This window comes from Haliotis cracherodii, unplaced genomic scaffold (assembly GCF_022045235.1).
Source record: "Haliotis cracherodii isolate W230 unplaced genomic scaffold, xgHalCrac1.p SCAF_9, whole genome shotgun sequence".
In the NCBI taxonomy this organism is placed as follows: Eukaryota; Metazoa; Mollusca; class Gastropoda; order Lepetellida; family Haliotidae; genus Haliotis; species Haliotis cracherodii.
The window spans coordinates 31,267,610-31,289,436 of NW_027266343.1; the positions used below are offsets into that span (position 1 = coordinate 31,267,610).

At 43.6% G+C, this 21,827-nt stretch overlaps 1 protein-coding gene across 1 annotated transcript; it reads right to left on the bottom strand.

Annotated features, from left to right (window-relative positions):
- Positions 1–13,915: 13,915 nt before the first annotated feature.
- LOC139452202 (cytochrome P450 2B4-like) lies at positions 13,916–20,945 on the bottom strand. The gene is made up of 6 exons (XM_071233582.1): positions 20,397–20,945; positions 18,903–19,115; positions 17,355–17,469; positions 15,668–15,933; positions 14,881–15,008; positions 13,916–14,144 (listed from the first exon to the last, which is right to left on the bottom strand). The coding sequence occupies exons 1-6, from the start codon at positions 20,943–20,945 to the stop codon at positions 13,916–13,918; spliced, it is 1,500 nt and encodes a 499-aa protein (XP_071089683.1).
- Between the last annotated feature and the right edge of the window lie 882 nt (positions 20,946–21,827).

Consider the following 21,827-nt stretch of genomic DNA (forward strand, 5'->3'; position numbering starts at 1 on the left):
AGATGTGACATTGAGTGGTAAAGAATCTACCGATTGTTGTAAAACTAAGACGTGACATGGCGTTGTAAAGACTCTATCGATTGTTGTATGACTAAAGTCTGACATGGCGTTGTAAAGGCTCTACTGATTATTGTAAAACTAAGATATGACATGGCGTCGTAAAGGCTCTACTGATTATTGTAAAACTAAGATGTGACATGGCGTTGTAAAGACTGCGAATGTTGTAAGACTAAGATGTGACATGACGTTGTAAAGATTCTACTGATTGTTGTATGACTAAGATTGACATGGCGTTGTAAAGGCTCTACCAATTATTATAAAACTAAGATGTGACATGGCGTTGTAAAGATTCTATCGATTATTGTAAAACTAAGATATGACATGGCGTCGTAAAAACTCTATCGATCATTGTAAAACTAAGATGTGACATGGCGTTGTAAAGATTCTATCGATCTGTGTAAAACTAAGATGTGACATGGCGTTGTAAAGACTCTATCGATCTGTGTAAAACTAAGATGTGACATGGCGTTGTAAAGGCTGTACTGATTATTGTAAAACTAAGATGTGACAAGGCGTTGTAAAGACTGCAAATGTTGTAAGACTAAGATGTGACATGGCGTTGTAAAGAGTCTACTGATTGTTGTATGACTAAGATTGACATGGCGTTGTAAAGGCTCTACCAATTATTATAAAACTAAGATGTGACCTGGCGTTGTAAAAATTCTACCGACTATTGTAAAACTAAGATGTGACATGGCGTTGTAAAGACTCTATCGATCATTGTAAAACTAAGATGTGACATGGCGTTGTAAAGAATCTACCGATTGTTGTTTGACTAAGATGTGACATGGCGTTGTAAAGGCTCTACTGATTGTTGTAAGACTAAGATGTGACATGGCGTTGTAAAAACTGCGAATGTTGTAAGACTAAGATGTGACATGGCGTTGTAAAGATTCTACCGATTGTTGTATGACTAAGATTGACATGGCGTTGTAAAGGCTCTACCAATTATTATAAAACTAAGATGTGACATGGCGTTGTAAAGATTCTATCGATTATTGTAAAACTAAGATGTGACATGGCGTTGTAAAGATTCTATCGATTATTGTCAAACTAAGATGTGACATGGCGTTGTAAAGACTCTATCGATTATTGTAAAACTAAGATGTGACATGGCGTTGTAAAGACTCTACTGATTGTTGTATGACTAAGATTGACATGGCGTTGTAAAGGCTCTACCAATTATTATAAAACTAAGATGTGACCTGGCGTTGTAAAAATTCTACCGACTATTGTAAAACTAAGATGTGACATGGCGTTGTAAAGACTCTCTCGATCATTGTAAAACTAAGATGTGACATGGCGTTGTAAAGAATCTACCGATTGTTGTTTGACTAAGATGTGACATGGCGTTGTAAAGGCTCTGCTGATTGTTGTAAGACTAAGATGTGACATGGCGTTGTAAAAACTGCGAATGTTGTAAGACTAAGATGTGACATGGCGTTGTAAAGATTCTACCGATTGTTGTATGACTAAGACTGACATGGCGTTGTAAAGGCTCTACCAATTATTATAAAACTAAGATGTGACATGGCGTTGTAAAGATTCTATCGATTATTGTATGACTAAGACTGACATGGCGTCGTAAAAACTCTATCGATCATTGTAAAACTAAGATGTGACATGGCGTTGTAAAGATTCTATCGATCTGTGTAAAACTAAGATGTGACATGGCGTTGTAAAGACTCTATCGATCTGTGTAAAACTAAGATGTGACATGGCGTTGTAAAGACTCTATCGATTATTGTAAAACTAAGATGTGACATGGCGTTGTAAAGACTCTATCGATCTGTGTAAAACTAAGATGTGACATGGCGTTGTAAAGGCTGTACTGATTATTGTAAAACTAAGATGTGACAAGGCGTTGTAAAGACTGCAAATGTTGTAAGACTAAGATGTGACATGGCGTTGTAAAGAGTCTACTGATTGTTGTATGACTAAGATTGACATGGCGTTGTAAAGGCTCTACCAATTATTATAAAACTAAGATGTGACCTGGCGTTGTAAAAATTCTACCGACTATTGTAAAACTAAGATGTGACATGGCGTTGTAAAGACTCTATCGATCATTGTAAAACTAAGATGTGACATGGCGTTGTAAAGAATCTACCGATTGTTGTTTGACTAAGATGTGACATGGCGTTGTAAAGGCTCTACTGATTGTTGTAAGACTAAGATGTGACATGGCGTTGTAAAAACTGCGAATGTTGTAAGACTAAGATGTGACATGGCGTTGTAAAGATTCTACCGATTGTTGTATGACTAAGATTGACATGGCGTTGTAAAGGCTCTACCAATTATTATAAAACTAAGATGTGACATGGCGTTGTAAAGATTCTATCGATTATTGTAAAACTAAGATGTGACATGGCGTTGTAAAGATTCTATCGATTATTGTCAAACTAAGATGTGACATGGCGTTGTAAAGACTCTATCGATTATTGTAAAACTAAGATGTGACATGGCGTTGTAAAGACTACTGATTGTTGTATGACTAAGATTGACATGGCGTTGTAAAGGCTCTACCAATTATTATAAAACTAAGATGTGACCTGGCGTTGTAAAAATTCTACCGACTATTGTAAAACTAAGATGTGACATGGCGTTGTAAAGACTCTCTCGATCATTGTAAAACTAAGATGTGACATGGCGTTGTAAAGAATCTACCGATTGTTGTTTGACTAAGATGTGACATGGCGTTGTAAAGGCTCTACTGATTGTTGTAAGACTAAGATGTGACATGGCGTTGTAAAAACTGCGAATGTTGTAAGACTAAGATGTGACATGGCGTTGTAAAGATTCTATCGATTATTGTCAAACTAAGATGTGACATGGCGTTGTAAAGACTCTATCGATTATTGTAAAACTAAGATGTGACATGGCGTTGTAAAGACTCTACTGATTATTTTATGACTAAGATTGACAAGGCGTTGAAAAGGCTCTACCAATTATTATAAAACTAAGATGTGACATGGCGTTGTAAAGATTCTATCGATTATTGTAAAACTAAGATGTGACATGACGTTGTAAAGATTCGATCGATTATTGTAAAACTAAGATGTGACATGGCGTTGTAAAGACTCTATCGATTATTGTAAAACTAAGATGTGACATGGCGTTGTAAAGACTCTATCGATTATTGTAAAACTAAGATGTGACATGGCGTTGTAAAGATTCTATCGATTTTTGTAAAAGTAAGATGTGACATGGCGTTGTAAAGACTCTACTGATTGTTGTATGACTAAGCTTGACATGGCGTTGTAAAGACTCTATCGATTATTGTAAAACTAAGATGTGACATGGCGTTGTAAAGATTCTATCGATTTTTGTAAAAGTAAGATGTGACATGGCGTTGTAAAGACTCTACTGATTGTTGTATGACTAAGATTGACATGGCGTTGTAAAGACTCTACCGATTGTTGTAAGACTAAGATGTGACATGGCGTTGTAAAGAATCTACCGATTGTTATACGACTAAGATGTGACATGGCGTTGTAAAGGCTCTACCGATTGTTGTAAGACTAAGATGTGACATGGCGTTGTAAAGACTCTACCGATTGTTGTAAGACTAAGATGTGACATGGCGTTGTAAAGACTCTACCGATTGTTGTATGACTAAAATGTGACTTGGCGTTGTAAAGACTCTACCGATTGTTGTAAGACTAAGATTGACCTGGCGTTGTAAAGAATCTACCGATTGTTGTAAGACTAAGATGTGACATGGCGTTGTAAAGGCTCTACCGAGTGATGTATGACCGTGATGTGACATGGCGTTGTTAAGACTCTACTGATTGTTGTATGACTAAGATTGACATGGTATTGTAAAGACTGCGATTGTTGCATGACTAAGATGTGAAATGACGTTGTAAAGACTCTACCGATTGATGTATGACCGTGATGTGACATGTTATTGTAAAGACTACGACTGTTGCATGACTAAGATGTGAAATGGCGTTGTAAAGTCTATGCATGTTGTATGGCTAAAATGTGAGATGGCGTTGTAAAGACTCTACCGATTGTTGTATGGCTTAGATGTGACATGGCGTCGTAACGGCTCAACCGATTGATGTATGACCGTGATGTGACATGGCGTTGTAAAGACTACGATTGTTGTATGACTAAGATGTGACATGGTGGTGTAAAGAATGTACAATTGTTGTATTGCTGACATATATCACGGCGTTGTAAAGACAACGCAAGGTTTTAAGCCACCTCAAGCATTATTAGCAATATCACTACAGGGGACACCACGAAAGGGTTTTACACTTTAGTGCATAAGTAGGCAACCCGTTTTTCGATGTGTGTAGCTAACGCGTGTTCCACTACGCTACATGCACGCCGTCCTTAACACAGCGTTAAGTAACATATCGATTTCCGTGATATAGCGTGCAGAATGCATGTCATCGACCATCCTTTTCACATGAAATACATCCTTAAAGATTTTCCAGATTAAATTAGCAAAGCACTTAACGTTCAGCCACACCCTCTACCTGTAGGAATCGTACAAACAAACAACAAAACCATCCCATCACTGTTCGTATGAACAACGGAAATTAGACACTACAACCTTTATCACTTACAAAGTAAACACGTAATATATGGAATCCCAGTGTCAATCACTCGGATCATATTGATGTGAAGTCATCGTGGCAGGGACATGTTGATGCGAACAAGACATGACACGGAGTGAGTGAGTGAGTGAGTGAGTCATTATTTTTATAAACAGAATACACAGAAAACAGGCGCCTGTTATGGTTGTGGGAATCAGGGAACTCGTTCACACGAAAACCCACACGCAAACGAATTGACTAAACCGATCTCAGTTTTTGTCAAGGCACTTTCACGCGCCACCACAGCACAAAATATACATTCTACCGAATAAAAGTATGATAGTGGAGGTTAAATGACAATTAATGTCTGTAAAAGTATTTCATCGTTTACATCAATAGCTGGCGTGTCCAGCATGTTGGGCGATACATGCACGACGAATTGATGGCATTTTGTTGATTAACTTGCGTGCGGTTGCCCTTGGTATTGCCCGCCATTCCACCTGAAGAGCTACCCCAAGCAGGGCCAGGTTGGCGGAGCCATGTCGGCGGGGCCATGTCGTATGGCGTACACTCTCCGCCCGAGAAACATCCCAAAGATGCTCTATCGCATCTTCCCGAGGCAAGACTATAAAGGTCCAGTTTCCACCTTTGCCGAACTAGGCTAGTATTATGGAGTAACAGTTTGGCTGGTATCTGCATAGTCCAATCAAAATCGCGCAACGAAATCGAAATCCGGTTTGTGAACTGTCGTGCAGATTGCAGGATTTGCAAAGCATGTGAACTCATACGTTGTCAACAGATATTTTCCAAATCTTTTCATGTTTTTAATCAAGGTGCCCATGTGATTTGATGCACTTCACGATGTAAGACCCACTTTATCACAATATATATCTTGATTTCCAATCAGATCGTTTTGACTGGGCGCCGTCATTTTGTTTGAAGCAAATGCAAGTGATATGAGAGGTGGAATCTGATTGGTCTATAGGAGCGGCATAGAAGGGACATAACTCGTAATAGCCACTGGTGGCGCTACGATCGAGCCCAGGAAATCCAGCCTAGTTCGGCAAGGGTGGAAACTGGACTTTTAAAGTCAGTTTACTCTCTTGCTTCGGGAAGATGCCTGATGAAGGAGTAAGCATATACTCCGAAACGTTGTGTTCCTCGTAATAAAGAAGTTAACATCCATATATTATCTTCCTCATTTATAGTGAGTGAGTGGGTTGGGTTTAAAGCAGCTATTCAGTATTCCAGTTAACTTAATGTGGGAGGAAAGCCCGAAGTGATGGAGGTCTCGGACGTTTACCACTTCGGTGAAACCCACGAGCACGGGTATGGTGCTGACAAGGGGAATCTTGCATATTTATACCATAGCTACTATATCTTTTTAATTTGTTTTACTTACTTCTAATTGTTAAATCACCTCATTTAATCTCTTATATGAAATGCATGGTCATGTGCATTAGTGACTGTAACGTCCCCAATAGGAGCACGTGCTGTGGTTAGATTCGCGTCCAGATACAACACGACGATAGCTTCATTCAAATCATAACTTCCCATCATCATCATCATCATCATCATCATCATCATTATCATCAATTATTATTATTATTATTATTATAATTACTTACATTTACATTTACGTTTACATTTACATTAAAGAAACGTATTCAAACCTCGCCATTACAGAAACGACCTTCCTATGTTGTTGTTTTTATTGTCTTTTTAAAGGCTCTTGACTTGAATTATAACATCAGTCTGACCAGCCGCAGAAATTCTGTAGGGGATACAGGTTTTCACAGTTCCTTCATCCTTTGATCAAACCAAGCTGTGTCGGTGGTCCAGTGGATAGAGAGTCTGTCTGAAGAGCGGAAGGTCAGTGGTTAGACCCCCGCCGCGTCATACCAAAATAAAGTTAAGATATGGCACTCATACTTAACCTGTATTGCAGAGTACAGCGGCATGGCATCTGTGTGGGCTAGCAGAATAACACCGACATTAATTCGGACTAGTACAAGCAGATAAACACGCACACGCACAAGTATGTATGTTAGTCGAATAATCTTGAACGCGATGTTAACCCCGATGTTTCACCTTATCAAACCAGGATCCGCTCATCACATGTTCGAATCCTTGAGTATGACCATTGGTCTGTCATCACCATATCTGGTTTGATTAAGGTAGTGAACGTCTAAGACCTTCACCCCCGGGGGGTAGAACTTGTCTTCAGCAATCCATGTTTGTCCATGAGACGACTAACGGGATAGGGTTGTCAGGCTCGCTGATTCGGTTGATGCATGTCATCGTATCTCAATTGGCTAGATCGATGCACGTGATGTCAACCACTGGACTGTCTGGTCCAGACTCGATTATTTACAGACCACCGTCATATAGCTGGAACATTGCAAACAAACAAACAAACTCAGTGTCATAAGAGCATAACTTATAACAGAGTGGTCCCAAAGTACGGGAACGGGGAGGAATCACTGCCCACAGTTCCACCATATAGCTTGCTTGCCCCGCCGTGTTATTGCAGGAATACTTAGCGTTAACAAACTTCGCAAGTTTGCGGCCCGCATAAATGATGAACATTTTTGTTTTGTCACAACACAATCATAGTTAGAAGCAAATACCGTCAGTTTACAGGAGAACCAGTTATGTTTTTTTGACGAAACAGAGCGCAAACAAAACCTGCTTTTTCTGCAGCCGTAAAACTACAAAACACAACACCGGTGCGTGCTTGTTAGTCTTTGCATCACAGCTGCCTGAGTCATGTATCGATTATAGCACATAAATAGGCTAGAACAGTTTGTTCAGGAACACATCGTGAAACGTTTAATTAGTCAGGCTCCAAGACAGTGTGTTTCTTTTTTGCTGAAATGATTTTGTTTAGGCATTTAGAAATATACCTTTATTGCCAGAAGCAGTGAGTTGGATTTAACGCCGCTTTTTATGGGTATTCCAGTTACATCAGCAAAATGTGGGAGTGGTCATAGGTTTCTGGTGTGTCCAAGGGAGGATACTCTGCACAGCAGAGTGCGGCACATTTGACGACTGGTGAGGTGAAATGGGGTCTAACATCGACTCCAATTTTATTGAACTTATATAGCAACGTGCATGCACGGTTGAGCGTGTGTGGCTGTTTGTACTAGTTCGAACTGATGCCTATTTACAGTGCTAGCCCACTGAGATACGATGCCGCAGTTTAACACGAATGCCCCACTCAGACACAGTATACTGGATCCGAGCCGACCAGTCCTCCTTTTAGCCCCTTAATGCCGAGCGCCAGACAGGGTAACAACACGTACCATCTTTAAACGTCTTTTGGTATGACGCGGGATCGATCCCCGGACCTTCCGCTTTCCGGTCGGACGCTCTGCCACTAGACCACGGAGAGCGGTCCATCAGATGACTGGGCCACCCGTACTTCCTTAATTGCCAGAAGAATATGAAAGAGATAGTGAGTGTCTGAATGTGTGTCATAGTATTCTAGTATATCACATGGCCCTTAAAAGTACATCGTCCTACATCTCGGAAGGGACGTGCGTTGTTTTGTTGTAATTCTATGGCTGTGTATTTACAGGCCGCTTCCTTGAATATTAGAGACGGTTAACCAGTAAATGCCGGCGTGAATCTTGTTAGGCCTTATTGTATATGTGAACGTGGCCCTGGTATATTTAAAAACATCAATATAAGTATAAATAACAAAACTGCATAAACGACGTTATTCTGAGGGCAACGTTGAGAGAGATTAAATTAAGTAACAACATATGAATTAGTTAACCTTTATGTTGAGGTGAAATGGGTTCTAACGTCGCGGGGGGCACGGGGGGCCCAGTCGTCTAGGGCGCCGCGATTCGCTGTGCAGAGTTGCGTCCCTTGGGCACGCCAGAAACCTATGATTGTGGGTTCGAATCCCGGTTCTCCCCGATTATGTTTCTAGGTTTGTCAGCACCATACCCGTGCTCGTGGGTTTCACCGAAGTGGTAAACGTCTGAGACCTGCAACACTTCGGGCTTTTCCCCCACATTAAGCTGACACGCCGTGATATAACTGGAATACTGTTAAAAGCGGCGTTAAACCCAACTCACTCACTCACTCACTCACTCACTCACTCACTCTAACATCGCGTGCATGCGTGCGTGTGTTCAGACCAGTCCTCATTCTATCGCCTTAATGCTGAGCGCCAGACAGGGTAACAACAAGTTCCATCTTTTAACGTCTTTTGGTATGACGCGGCCGGGGTTGGAACCAAAAACATACCTGTCTCCTGGCAAACGGTCCATGCACTTGTCCACGGCGACAATCATAGTCCTTATACATGTAAATACACTCAGTAACAAAAGTTTAGCAACACCCAAATCTTGAGCATTATTTGAAAATGAGAAAATGTCAGAAACGGACTAAGACACTGACTTCACGGAGAGAACATATCGCACCAACACACCAAGTTACGCTGATTTTTAGTGACATCTTCATTTACACGTTCATTGCACATGATATTCACATCGGGACTCCCGTGAATCTCGTCACATGAATCGCTATAAAACCTCGATGAAACGTTAGTGGCACTCATTGTTGAAAGGGAAACACTGGACGCTACACGATTTAAATTATGGGTCGACGCAGAGGAATGCGTCAAAATGCCAGACATGAAGCCATTGGCATTTTAAGGGCAGGGATGAGCTTGAGACAAGTTGGGAGACACTTTAATGTGCCATTTCCCGTCTACAGACACGTGTTGCACAGACTGGGACCGTGAAAGATCGAGCCCGCAGCGGTAAAACCACAGCAAGGGAAGATCGGCACATTGTGACGTCATCACGACGTAATCGACTAAACAGTGCACCAGAACTTGCTCAGGCACTTCATCGGGTAACTGGAACACGTGTACATGCACAGCTTGTCCGTAATCGCCTCCATTCAGCCGGTTTGCGGGCTCGACGTCCACTTCGATGCATCCCCTTAACGCCACGTCACATCCAAGACCGAGTCGCCTGGACACGGATCCACCAAAGATGGCGCCACGCACAATGGAGACAAGTGTTATTCACAGATGAATCCTGCTTCTGCCTTCGGTTTACGGATGGAAGAGCCCGCGTATGGCGACGACGTGGAGAGAGATTTGACCCTAATAACGTCATTCAACATGATCGATTTGGTGGAGGAAGTGTAATGGTTTGGTGAGGAATCCATTGGGGTGGGAAAACAGACCTCATTGTGCTGAACAACACTCTGACTGCCCAACGGTACTGCGATCAGGTGATAACGCCAGTGGTTCTACCGTTCATAAGAGCTCACCCTGGACACATCTTCCAACAAGACAATGCGCGCCCGCACACAGCTCAACTGACTCAGAATCTTTTGCAACAACACAACGTTGACGTCCTCGAATGGCAGGCTAGATCTCCAGATCTTGCTCCGATTGGACACGCCTGGGATATCCTTGGGAGACGTTTAAGAAGGAACCATCCTAACGTCAACAACATTCGTGACCTTGGCCTTGTCCTCCAACAAGCATGGGCAACCATCACTCTTGGTGAGATCAGGAAGCTCATTAGAGGAATGCGTAAACGTTGTGTGGCGGTACAACAGGTCGGTGGGCGTCACACTCGTTACTGAGGGATAGTAACAGTCGTGTGTGAAAATGGTCAACAAACCCCCATGTCCTTTGAGTGACTTTTCCCAATCTCTCCTATTGCTGTCACAACTGTGTCGAACATTCATGAATGTCACATTGAACAACACAATGGTCAAGATAATAAAAAACCCATTCCTCTGTTGAGTTTTCTTATTTTGTGTATTTAAATACGGTGTTGCTAAACTTTTGTAACTGAGTATATATACATGTTGTAGTGTAAAAAGAAACAACACATATTTTAATTATTTTCTGATCATAAACATACTCCTTTGTAACATATTTTTAAACAGCTACCTTGCCAATAGAAAGAAATGAAACTCGCGAAATAACCTTGCTAACGAGGAATAGAATTAAAAAAGACACTATTTTTAAAGATAATATTTTTAAAGTTATTGTTTCCCAATCCTTTGTAACCCATCTTAATCAATAAAAGTTGAAATTTTAAAAAAATAATTATTATAAGTTCGTACTCTGTAACCTATCTCTGGGAAAATATGTCAATAATAAGTGATCAATTGGTTCTGTTCTCACTCCTTTGGAAGACATAGGTAAACATGAAACATATTCACCAATCATTTGATGCGAAATGCTCATTCATTATACAGACACAAATCAATAGTTTTCCGATCACCAAGCAGGCAAACGGACTTAAGAACGTTGTTAGATTGTGACGTTTTTTTATTTGGAACCGAACGTGTTAAAAACCTCAAATTAACGATTACCAATCCTCACCCTAAAGACTACGCCTCTCGTGAAAATATCTCGTGAACGGCACCAGCATCGATGGCATCGTGTCAGTCAACAGACAGTGTCACTGCGATTGAAGATTGTGTCAGAGCATTTCGACCCGACAGTGGAACGACGTTGACGCCACAACATCAACATAATAGGTCGATATAGTCCAGGCGGGCACGACGTTTCATGCTGGAGACAGGGGACGAGTCATGTTCCCAAAGACCGCCTCCGTGGTCTAGTGGTAGAGTGGAAGGTCCGGGGTTCCATCCCCGGCCACGTCATACCAAAAGACGTCAAAAGATGGTACTTGTTGTTACCCTGTCTGGCGCTAGGCATTAAGGGGCTAAAACAAGGACTGGTCGGCTCGGAGTCAGTATACTGTGTCTGTGGGGTATTCATGTTAAACTGCAGCATGGTATCTCAGTGTGTTAGCGCTATAAATCGGCACCAGTCCGGACTAGTACAAGCAGCCACACACACATGCACGTCGCTATATAAGTACAATACTCTTGGACGCGACGTTGTACCCCATTCAACTCACGCCATGTTCTCTAATGAGCAGGTTTTGCCTGTTTCGAGCTGATGGTGAACAGTGTATGTACAGGCACCAAGGCGAATGCCTGGCACCCAACTGTGTCCACGAAGTAAAGCAATTTGCAGGCGGTGATGTCATGACATGGGGAGGAATCTGTGGAAACTTGAAGACGAGGTTTCTCACATTCAAGGCAACTTTACTGCCCAGGGATATCGGGAGGAAGTTGTACTGCCAGTTATTCAACAACGACCACGCGGTATAGTCTTCTAGCATGATCACGCTTGACCTCATTCTGCAAGACTGACACGAGACTTCCTCAACGACATGAGTGTTCATGTTTTGCCAAGGTCTGCATGTCCTCCTGACGCAAAACACATGGGACATTTGTGGGATCATCCTGAGAGGCAAGACAAAAGGCAACCATTAACACCAGTCAACCTTCAGGAGCGATTTCTAATCGAGACAACGGATTCCCGCTAGCGTGAGGTGTTTACGTCATCGGCGGTGTGTCGTCTTGTACAACGTGAACAAGGTGGACAAACAGCATCAAACCAGTGATTTATGACAACTCTGTTTTTACACGTGTTTTGACAATGACAATGTGAATTATTTGTGAGTGAGTGAGTTGGGTTTAACGCCGCTTTTAACATTATTCCAGTTATATCACGGCGTGTCAGTTTAATGTGGGAGGAAAGCCCTAAGTGATGCAGGTCTCGGACGTTTACCACGTGAAACCCACGAGCACGGGTATGGTGCTGACAAACCTAGAAACATAATCGGGGCGAACCGGGAATCGAACCCACAATCATAGGTTTCTGGCGTGCCCAAAGGACGCAACTCTGCACAGCGAATCGGGGCGCCTTAGACGACTGGGACACCCGTGCCCCCTCTGCCTTTATGGAGTGAACTTGTTCACATATTGCTATAGTGCCACTGTCGTTAAATACATACGTTTTCAGTTCCAGCATGCTTTCGCTTTACTTATATCGTCTCTCAAAGTCTCCGTGTACTTTCTTTTAGACGTCATTTAGCATTGTCTCGAATAGTCGTACAGAACTCAAACCCTGAAAGGTTAAAAAGTGGCAAAGTGGGATTGGGTTCCTCAATGACGTCATCACGTGGCTGACGACATTGAGACGGCGTACATTGGTGCTGGGGGTGGTCATATTCGCTTTTAAGAATGTTTATGTTTTGTTTTCTGTTGTTTAACGCCACACTCAGCAATATTCAAGCTATATGACGGCGGTCTGTAAATAATCGAGTCTGTAATGTGTGGTATCTGCTAACCAACTCAACATGATTATGACAATACCTGCTTCACGCTGAAATTGCGAAGCCATGTTCTTTAAGTCGCCCTGTGCCTGTATTGTCTGTTTGTTGTTTAACGCCGCACTTAGCAATATTCCAGCTATTTGACGGCGGTTTGTAACTAATCGAGTCTGGACCAGACAAGCCAGTGATTAGCATCACCCGCATCGATCCACGCAATTGGGATCGATGACATGCATCAAACTTTGTCTCCTTTTACGGCAAGCAAGGGATGCTGAAGACCTATTCTACCCCAGATCTTCACGGGAATTTGTGGTATCTGCTAAAGAATGTGTGGTATTGCTAACCAACTCAACCTGATCATGACAATACCCGCTTCACGCTGAAATTGCGACGCCATGTTCCTTGAGTCGCCATGTGCCTGAACCTGCTGTGAGATACTCATTGATGTGATGCATATAATATCACCTATGATACCCGTATCAAGTAGATCACCATCGAATAATCATTTCTAGTTTGTTTCATTTTTAGCAACCATCAAACATGGATATATACTTTCTTTTGTCCGACAGATAGACCAGACAACCCAGTGATTGTCATCATAAGCATCGACCCATGCAATTGGAATACGATGACATGCATAAGCCAAGTCAGCAACCCTGACCACCCGATCCAGTTAGTCGCCTCGTACGACAAGCATGGGTTGCTGAAGACCAATTCTAACCTAGATTAACACCGGATTACGATCTGATTCATTCTATGATTAATGATGTACCCCCAGAATAGTTTGTGGCAAGTAATCTGTGAAAAAATGCATGTTAAGACAGCGGCCTTTGAGGTCCACTCGACTCTTTCCGTTACCCACGTAATACTTCGGGCAGCGATTGAGTAGTGATATCGCATGAGTCACTGTTAGACTGGTCCCATGCCTCAGTTGCACTCGCCTAATAAAGCTTACTGCAGCCGCTAGCTTCTCGCTCATGCGAAGGACAGAGTACCTGTCTAGATTCAATGTAAACCGCATACAGCTCATGCAGCATGACGGCAGAAAAATGACGTTAATGCTTTTATTTTCATTTGGGTCTTTTTTCACATATTTTCCATCCTTTTTGTAGATGAATGACGCTGTTATGTTCTGCTAGTGGTGTCCTCGCGGGGTATGAACCTGATCTTATACTGGGGCGTGTTGTAGAAGGCGGTGAAACCGATGTCTCTGGGGTCAGGAGATGGGAGAGGGTGAGCGGGGTCAGCCTCCAGATGGAAGTTCTGTAGTATGGTGACCACGCCTAGAAAGAGGCGGACCCGGGCCAGGATTTCACCCACACACTGACGCTTGCCGATACCAAACGTCAGCAGCCTGAAACAGATGGTTGATACAAGGATTGGGTAGTCCCTTCCAATATCGTATCTACAGTTAGAACCTGTTAATCCGGACTCATCGTTGAAATTGCTGACTTGACACATTTCCGTATTTCGGGGTAATGTTACTCTGTGTACATGTAATCGTTCAAGCTGTAGTGTCCGGAATGCGGGGGTCCTCACTAACGAGGTTTGACTGTCTATCAAATTTCAGGTGTGTTTTTTTTTTTAATTTATTATGTTTATTTTAGTAATTACTTGAAGTTTACCAGTAGTCGATCAGTTTAACGAATGTAAGTGATGTCATTTGTATTTAACTTCGTTCTGTAGGATGTTACGCCCCGTCACATGATAAACACATCGGAACGACTACACTAAAATAGCAACTTGAACAATAACTGGAAGCGCCTGTAAAATCTCATACCATCTGTCATTTACACACAACAGATGACAACCAAAAAAACCTCTCTCCCTCTCTCTCTCACACACACACACATTCACACACACACACACACACACACACACACACACACACACACACACACACACACACACACACACACACACGCACGCACACGCACGTACGCACGCACGCACGCACACACACGCACACACACACATTAGTACCATTAAAACCATACTCATATTTCCTGATATACGCAACCACAAACCAGCCTCCCCTACACACCTTGCACAATACAAATCATGCTCTACCCCCCGGTCCTCCCCCTCACCTCTGTCTTCTCTGGTCCTCTGGGGGCACGAGGTGGCCATGTTCGTCCAGGAATCGTTCCGGTCTGTAGGTGTAAGGTTCGTTCCAGAAGGACGGGTCATGATGAACGAACCAGATGTTGTACCACACCTACATTAGTAAAACCTATACTGAAGGGCACTTGTTAGGGAACGGCTAATACAATTATATACTGGCATTCAAATAACCTACGATCTGAGTTACAATAACTCACATAACTATTGTGGCTAAAACACATTGCTATACCATTGTTAGTTAAAACAACTGATCACAGGTATTTAAATATTTTCGAGGGAGATTTTAATATGATTCGGAGGCTTGGGTGAGGTGAGGTGAAAACAGGTTTAACGTCGCATCCAAGATTATTGCACTTATATAGCGACGTGCATGCATGTGTGTACGTGTGTGTGTGTGGCCGCATGACTAGTCCGGACTGATGGTGATTTATAGTGCTAGCCCACTTATATACCATGCCGCAGTTCAACATGTTTACCCCACTCAGACATAGCATACTGACTCCGAGCCGACCATTCCTTGTTTTAGCCCCCAAATGTCGAGCGCCAGGCAGGGTAAAAACAAAACGTCTTTAAACGTTCTCCGGGCGAAAACTCTACCACTAGACCACAAAGGCTGTCTATGAAGCGTGGGAGAGGGTTGTGTTTTTCGGGTTTTGTTTGTTTGGGTTTTCTTAGATAGAGGGGGCGAAGGGGGAGTCGAAATCACCCGGTACAGTAATTCAGATGCGCATTTTGTCTGACGCGCTTCCTCACCATCGTCTTCCTGGGTATATAGTATCCGTGCAGGCGAGTGTCCTGGATGCAGGTCCTCATTGGAGGAAGAGCCACAGGGGGCGTGAAGCGGAGAGATTCCAAGATGGCCGCCCTTGTATACGGCATGTTGCTCCGATCCTGCAATCTCGCCATGCGGGATATTCCGATAACCTGCGATATTTCCTCTTGGATCTTCGTCTGTACATCCGGATTATGAACCAGCGTTAGGAGCATTGTGTGCAGCGTCCCTCGGGTTGTCAGCACACCTGGCAGGTGCAAGAACATCGTATCACATCACGAAGGAGGACGAGAGTGGGTTTAACGTTGTATTCCAAGACTATACAAGAAACTTCTAAACATATTGCTTTTATCCTGCGATTGCACGTCACTACGAAACGGCTTTTCAGTTTTATTAAGGTGGCATGCAAGCTAAAATAAACGCAGGTCGTACAACCTTGGAGAATCACGTAGACCTATGTTTGGAGCGGACGCCCCAAGAATCATACTCAAATAAAAACAGGGGTTCCGAACCAAATAGGATCACAGCACGACTACAAAACGAGATTTATGCTCCTTCTGCCAGTGGAGCTGACGGTGTCCGCGCGACATGTAGCAAGTGCCTAAGGACATTATACACAACTATCATGTGTCACTGGAATGAAGCCTTACAGGAGAATTGCTATTTAATTTCAGGGGATGGTTTCCAGAGATTTGTGCTAAAGACCAATCAGTTAAGAACTATTGTGGCATAATTTGCATTCTCTACTGACAGCAGCCATCTTCCCGAGGCAGGGGCGTTAATTGACTATAACAGTCCAGTTGCCGAACTAGGCTGGAATTTCGTAGCGCCACTAGTGTCTATTACGAGTTATGTCCCTTCTATGTTCCTCCTACTGACCAATCAGATTCCATCTTTCGTATCACTTGCAATTGCTTAAAACAAAACGGCGGCGCCCAGTCAAGACGATCTGCTCGATAGTCAAGATCTGTATTGTAAGAAAACGGATTTTACCACGCGGAGTGCATCAAATCACGTGAGTACCTTGATTAAAAACATGAAAGAATTTGCAAAATATCTGCCGACGCCCAGTTGGCGGTACACATGCTTTGCAGTCGACCGAAATCTGCACGTTGAAGCCCATGTTGTTTGCGAACCGGATGTCTAGTTTGTTACGCGATTTTGATTGGACTATGCATAGACTCGTTAGTCCAGCCTAAATGCAACTCCATAATTGCAGCCTAGTTCGGCAAGGGTGGAAACTGGACTTTTACAGTCAGTTAACTCCCTTGCCTCGGGAAGATGGACAGCAGCAGACACAAGTCTTACCCGATTGTAATAACCAAAAGAAATGGAAATCTATTTGTTTCATGTTGTGTGTTTTTTTCTGAAAGGACAAATAACGTTAAACAAATCATACATGTGTGCATAAGTAGTTACATTATCAATAGCATATACCTCCTTCTTGACCTAACCCGGGAGGAGGTGTATCCTGCGAGCAAAGTGCTTGCCACGTCAAAGACCCGGGTTCGATTCTCTACATGGATACAGTTTATGAGATCAAGTTTTTGTGACCCCAGTCGCGACATAGCTAGAATATTGCTACAGCGGGTTTAAACCCTACTCACCCACTAACCTGAACGGACCACGGTGTTCAGTCGAGAACATGCGACTGCAGCCGCCACGCACCTGCCACCAGCCCGTCCAACAGAACTCCCTTTACGGCGTTCCTAGATATTCTCCCCTCGTCGCGTTCCCGCAGCAGCATCGTGTACAGACAGTCCGGCATAGCCTCCCCCTGACGCTGAAACATTAATATGCATCGTGTGCAGACAGTCCGACATAGCCTCCCCCTGACGCTGAAACATTAACATGCATTGTGTGCAGACAGTCCGACATAGCCTCCCCCTGACGCTGAAACATTAACATGCAATGTGTGCAGACAGTCCGGCATAGCCTTCCCCTGACACTGAAACATTAACATGCATTGTGTGCAGACAGTCCGGCATAGCCTCCCCCTGACACTGAAACATTAACATGCAATGTGTGCAGACAGTCCGGCATAGCCTTCCCCTGACACTGAAACATTAACATGCATTGTGTGCAGACAGTCCGGCATAGCCTCCCCCTGACACTGAAACATTAACATGCATTGTGTGCAGACAGTCCGACATAGCCTCCCCCTGACGCTGAAACATTAACATGCATTGTGTGCAGACAGTCCGGCATAGCCTCCCCCTGACGCTGAAACATTAACATGCATTGTGTGCAGACAGTCCGACATAGCCTCCCCCTGACGCTGAAACATTAACATGCATTGTGTGCAGACAGTCCGACATAGCCTCCCCCTGACGCTGAAACATTAACATGCATTGTCTGCAGACAGTCCGGCATAGCCTCCCCCTGACGCTGAAACATTATCATGCATCGTGTGTAGACAGTCGGGCTTAGCCTCTCACTGACGCTGCATGAGTGAGTGGCCGACAATCATCAATATTACAGGTATATATACGGCTAGGTCAAGGGGATCGAGTCTAAACCAGACACACCACTGACTGAACGATGAGCAGCGGTCATCGCCACGCGTGCTCGATAACAACGAGCCGAGTCACAGATCCTGACCACCCGACCCCCGTGTATGCCAAGGAGACAGTATGCATAAACCACCTGAATGTGGCACTGGGCAGAAAGTATATTCCTATCTTAATAGCATTTCCGCTCTGACAGGTCACCTGTACGAATCCTGGGGTTCTAGATTGGGACATCATTGGGACATCAGTTTGAAAACAAAACATGTTTGCACTGATTTTCATGGACAACATGATTCGATGTGTTTGCAGATAAAACTCTATCTGAGTTGAGTGGCTTAGTGGTTAAAGCGTTCACTCGACACGCCTATCCCCCGGGTTCGATACCACACTTGGTTACAACGTGTGAAACCCATTCCTGGTGTCCGTGCATGATGTGGTAAATTTGCTAAAAGAGGCATAAATCTTATCTCGCTTACATGTCTTAGATGTTGCAAGAGTGAGAACAACCCTGTGAAGACCCGGCTTCGATTGAAGATTTGTCTTCAGCAGCCCATGCTTGTCCCCTATGAAGATCTGGCTTAGAATCGGTCTTCAACAACCCATGCTTGTCGTAAGAGATAACGAACTGGATCGGGTGGTCAGGCAACAAACTAAGAACAATATCTACATTTTTGTCATGCATGAAAAGCCTGAATGATCTACGCACCTCTTTCATCTGTTCGATCGCTGTAATGAGTTTGTCCCTGTTGGTCTTGATGTCCCTGCACGTTCTGCCTGTCTGGGAGGGAATCCAGGCTGTCCACGGCATCGTGTCCAGGACGGAGGAGCGTCTGAAGTGGGTGATGTAGTTGAAGCCGTCCACGATGTTGTTTACATACTCCAAAATGTCTTCTCCGGCATCAAAACGTCGACCTACCGCCTGGGAAGAGAAGCAGAGCTGGAAGGGTATGCTTGCAGAATACATGTCAAGTTAAGAAAAGGTCATAGCTCAACGAATGTCGCAGGTAGTACCTTCAAGAACGGGTCGGGGTTTCTATTCGGATTGCGTTCTTAGCATTACGCTATGTGTGTTTCTGTTGAAGCATAGATAAATGTTACGACGAGAAGGTAGATATGCGACTGTCGGAAGTAAAAAAATTGAAGTAATCTGGTGGTCTTTGGTTGTAGTTTACCGCCGCACTCAGAAATATTCCATATATGACGGTGGTCTGTAAATAATGGAATCTGGACCAGACAAACCAGGATTTACATCATGAGCATCGATCTACGCAATTGGGATACGATGACATGCATCAACCAAGTCAGCGAGCCTGACCACCTGAACCCGCCTCTTCCGACAAGCATAGTCGGCTTTTACTGCAAGCATGGGTTGCCGAAGACCTATTTTACATATTCACGAGGTAAGACAAGCATGGGTTGCTGAAGACCTATTCTACCCGGATATTCACGGGGTGAGACAAGAATGGGTTGCTGAAGACCTATTCTACCCGGATATTCACGGGTAACAAAGTACGACAGTTACGAAATTGGCTGTGTTAATATCCTTGCCGAATGTTCATGGTGCCGTTTCGCAAAGCATAGGTAGGCTATCGTAATTATTATTTGATGTCGACTTCCGGCAGTTGTAGTGCTAAGATGGCTTCAAGAAAGAAGGCTCAAGGTGAGATGAAATGGGTTTTAACGTCGCGTCCAAGATTATTGCACTTATATAGCGACGTGCATGTTCGTGTGTGTGTTTGTGTGGCTGCTTGATGCCGATTTATAGTACTAGCTCACTGAGACACCATGCCGCAGTTTAACATGAATATCAGACACAGTTTACTGACTCCGACCAGTCCTTGTTTTAGCCCCTTAATGTCGAGCGCCAGACAGGGTAAGAACAAGTACCATCTTTTAACGTCTTTTAACGTATGACGCGGCCGGGAATCGAACCCCGAACCTTCCGCTCTCCGGGCGGACACTCTACCACTAGACCACGGAGGCGGCGATGGCTCAAGGTCCAGCAAAACGATCGTAGCGCTAAGACGATCAGACTTACATCGTAGATCTTCGTTCATTTTGTAGAACGGGCTAAGAGCCTATGGACCCGTTTCACAAAGCGATCGTAACGCTAAGACAGTCGTAATTTAACATAGATTTAGGACAAACGTAGCCGAACGATCGCTTTTTGGAACGGGCCCGCATGTGTGCCTATACTCACCAATATGAGTATGACATTACAGATATAGTTGTGTATATCCGGGAGGCAGTCGTAGGGCCGGCCTCCCGATGCTCCGAGTCGCGCCACGACTCTACGTAACTCCTCCTGAGCATGCTTCTCTACGTTCATTAGACCGGTACCGTACTGCTTAATCCCGCGGTGCGCTATCTTTCGCAGCAGCCGCCATCGCTCCGTATTGTTCTGGAACACAATGTCCTCGGGAACCAGGTTCATCCCCGCGTAACATTTTATTCTCCCGCTGAACGCTGTGCTGTATTCTGAAGAGTCCAACATCTCCTTGATGAGTTTGTAGGAATGGAGGACCACAACCGGATGTGAGAACACGTAGAACGTAAACATACCATCGTAAGGACGCCCGAGTTCTTCCAGCTCCAGGGGCACTTTCTCAAGTTTTAAATCTCGTAGGTTCCCGGTAAAGCGGCGTGGCTTGGGACCCGGGGGAAGATAACGGTGGTGGTTTCGTGACCTTGACCTTGACATTCTACACAATATGGCGATTATGACCACCAAGAAAGCTACGACAATCATGTTCGAAGCTGTATTAGTAGAATAGCAACTTGTGGATCAAGACACAATTCTGTAAAATAATACAAATTAATGTGAACTCTTAAAATAATAAAAACTGATGTGAACTATTTGCCAGAAGTGATATTTACTACTCAAAAGACGTTAAAGAACACCCAAAGCTATAAAATTACTATGGTTATTCTCATAGGATTTGACAAAAACATTACAAACGTTATTAAAACGCGACAAGGGTGGAATAAAAGAGACCGCAAACTGCAAACTGAAGGTCACACAACTATAGTACCTTGTTTTGAATACATAACCATTTCTTGTTTGTTTCATCATCAAACATCGCGGTACACTTTCCTTTGTCCGGCAGTGTATTTGATTTTGCTTCTTCGGTATGTCTTAATAAGTTTTCATTGAGCATTTGTATATAAACGCCGTTTATATACGTCAAGCTACAAATCGCCATGCAACTATAAAGTATAAAGCTACTCACAAATTGGTAACGCTGAGACACCCTCTCTCCACCATGTCACCTTCCTCACTGACGTCCTACCCTCCACCACACCTGTCTCGCCGTGACGTCATCGTCTCACGGGATGCTGCACAATTACACTATGTTTGCCCAGTCAGCGGTATAGGTTATTAATCAAACGAGTGGTACACAACATCAGGGGGGGTAATGAATGCATTCATTCCTAAACGCATGTTGATGAAGTGGAGAATGTTTTAATTGGTACTGATATTGTCGCGCTCCGGGGATGAGAGAAGGTCCTGTCAAATCATATATGTTTGTTTGTTTGTTTGTTTAACGCCACACTCAGCAATATTCCAACTATATGACGGTGGTGTGTAAATAATCAAGCCCGGACCAGACAATCCAGTGATTTTCATCAC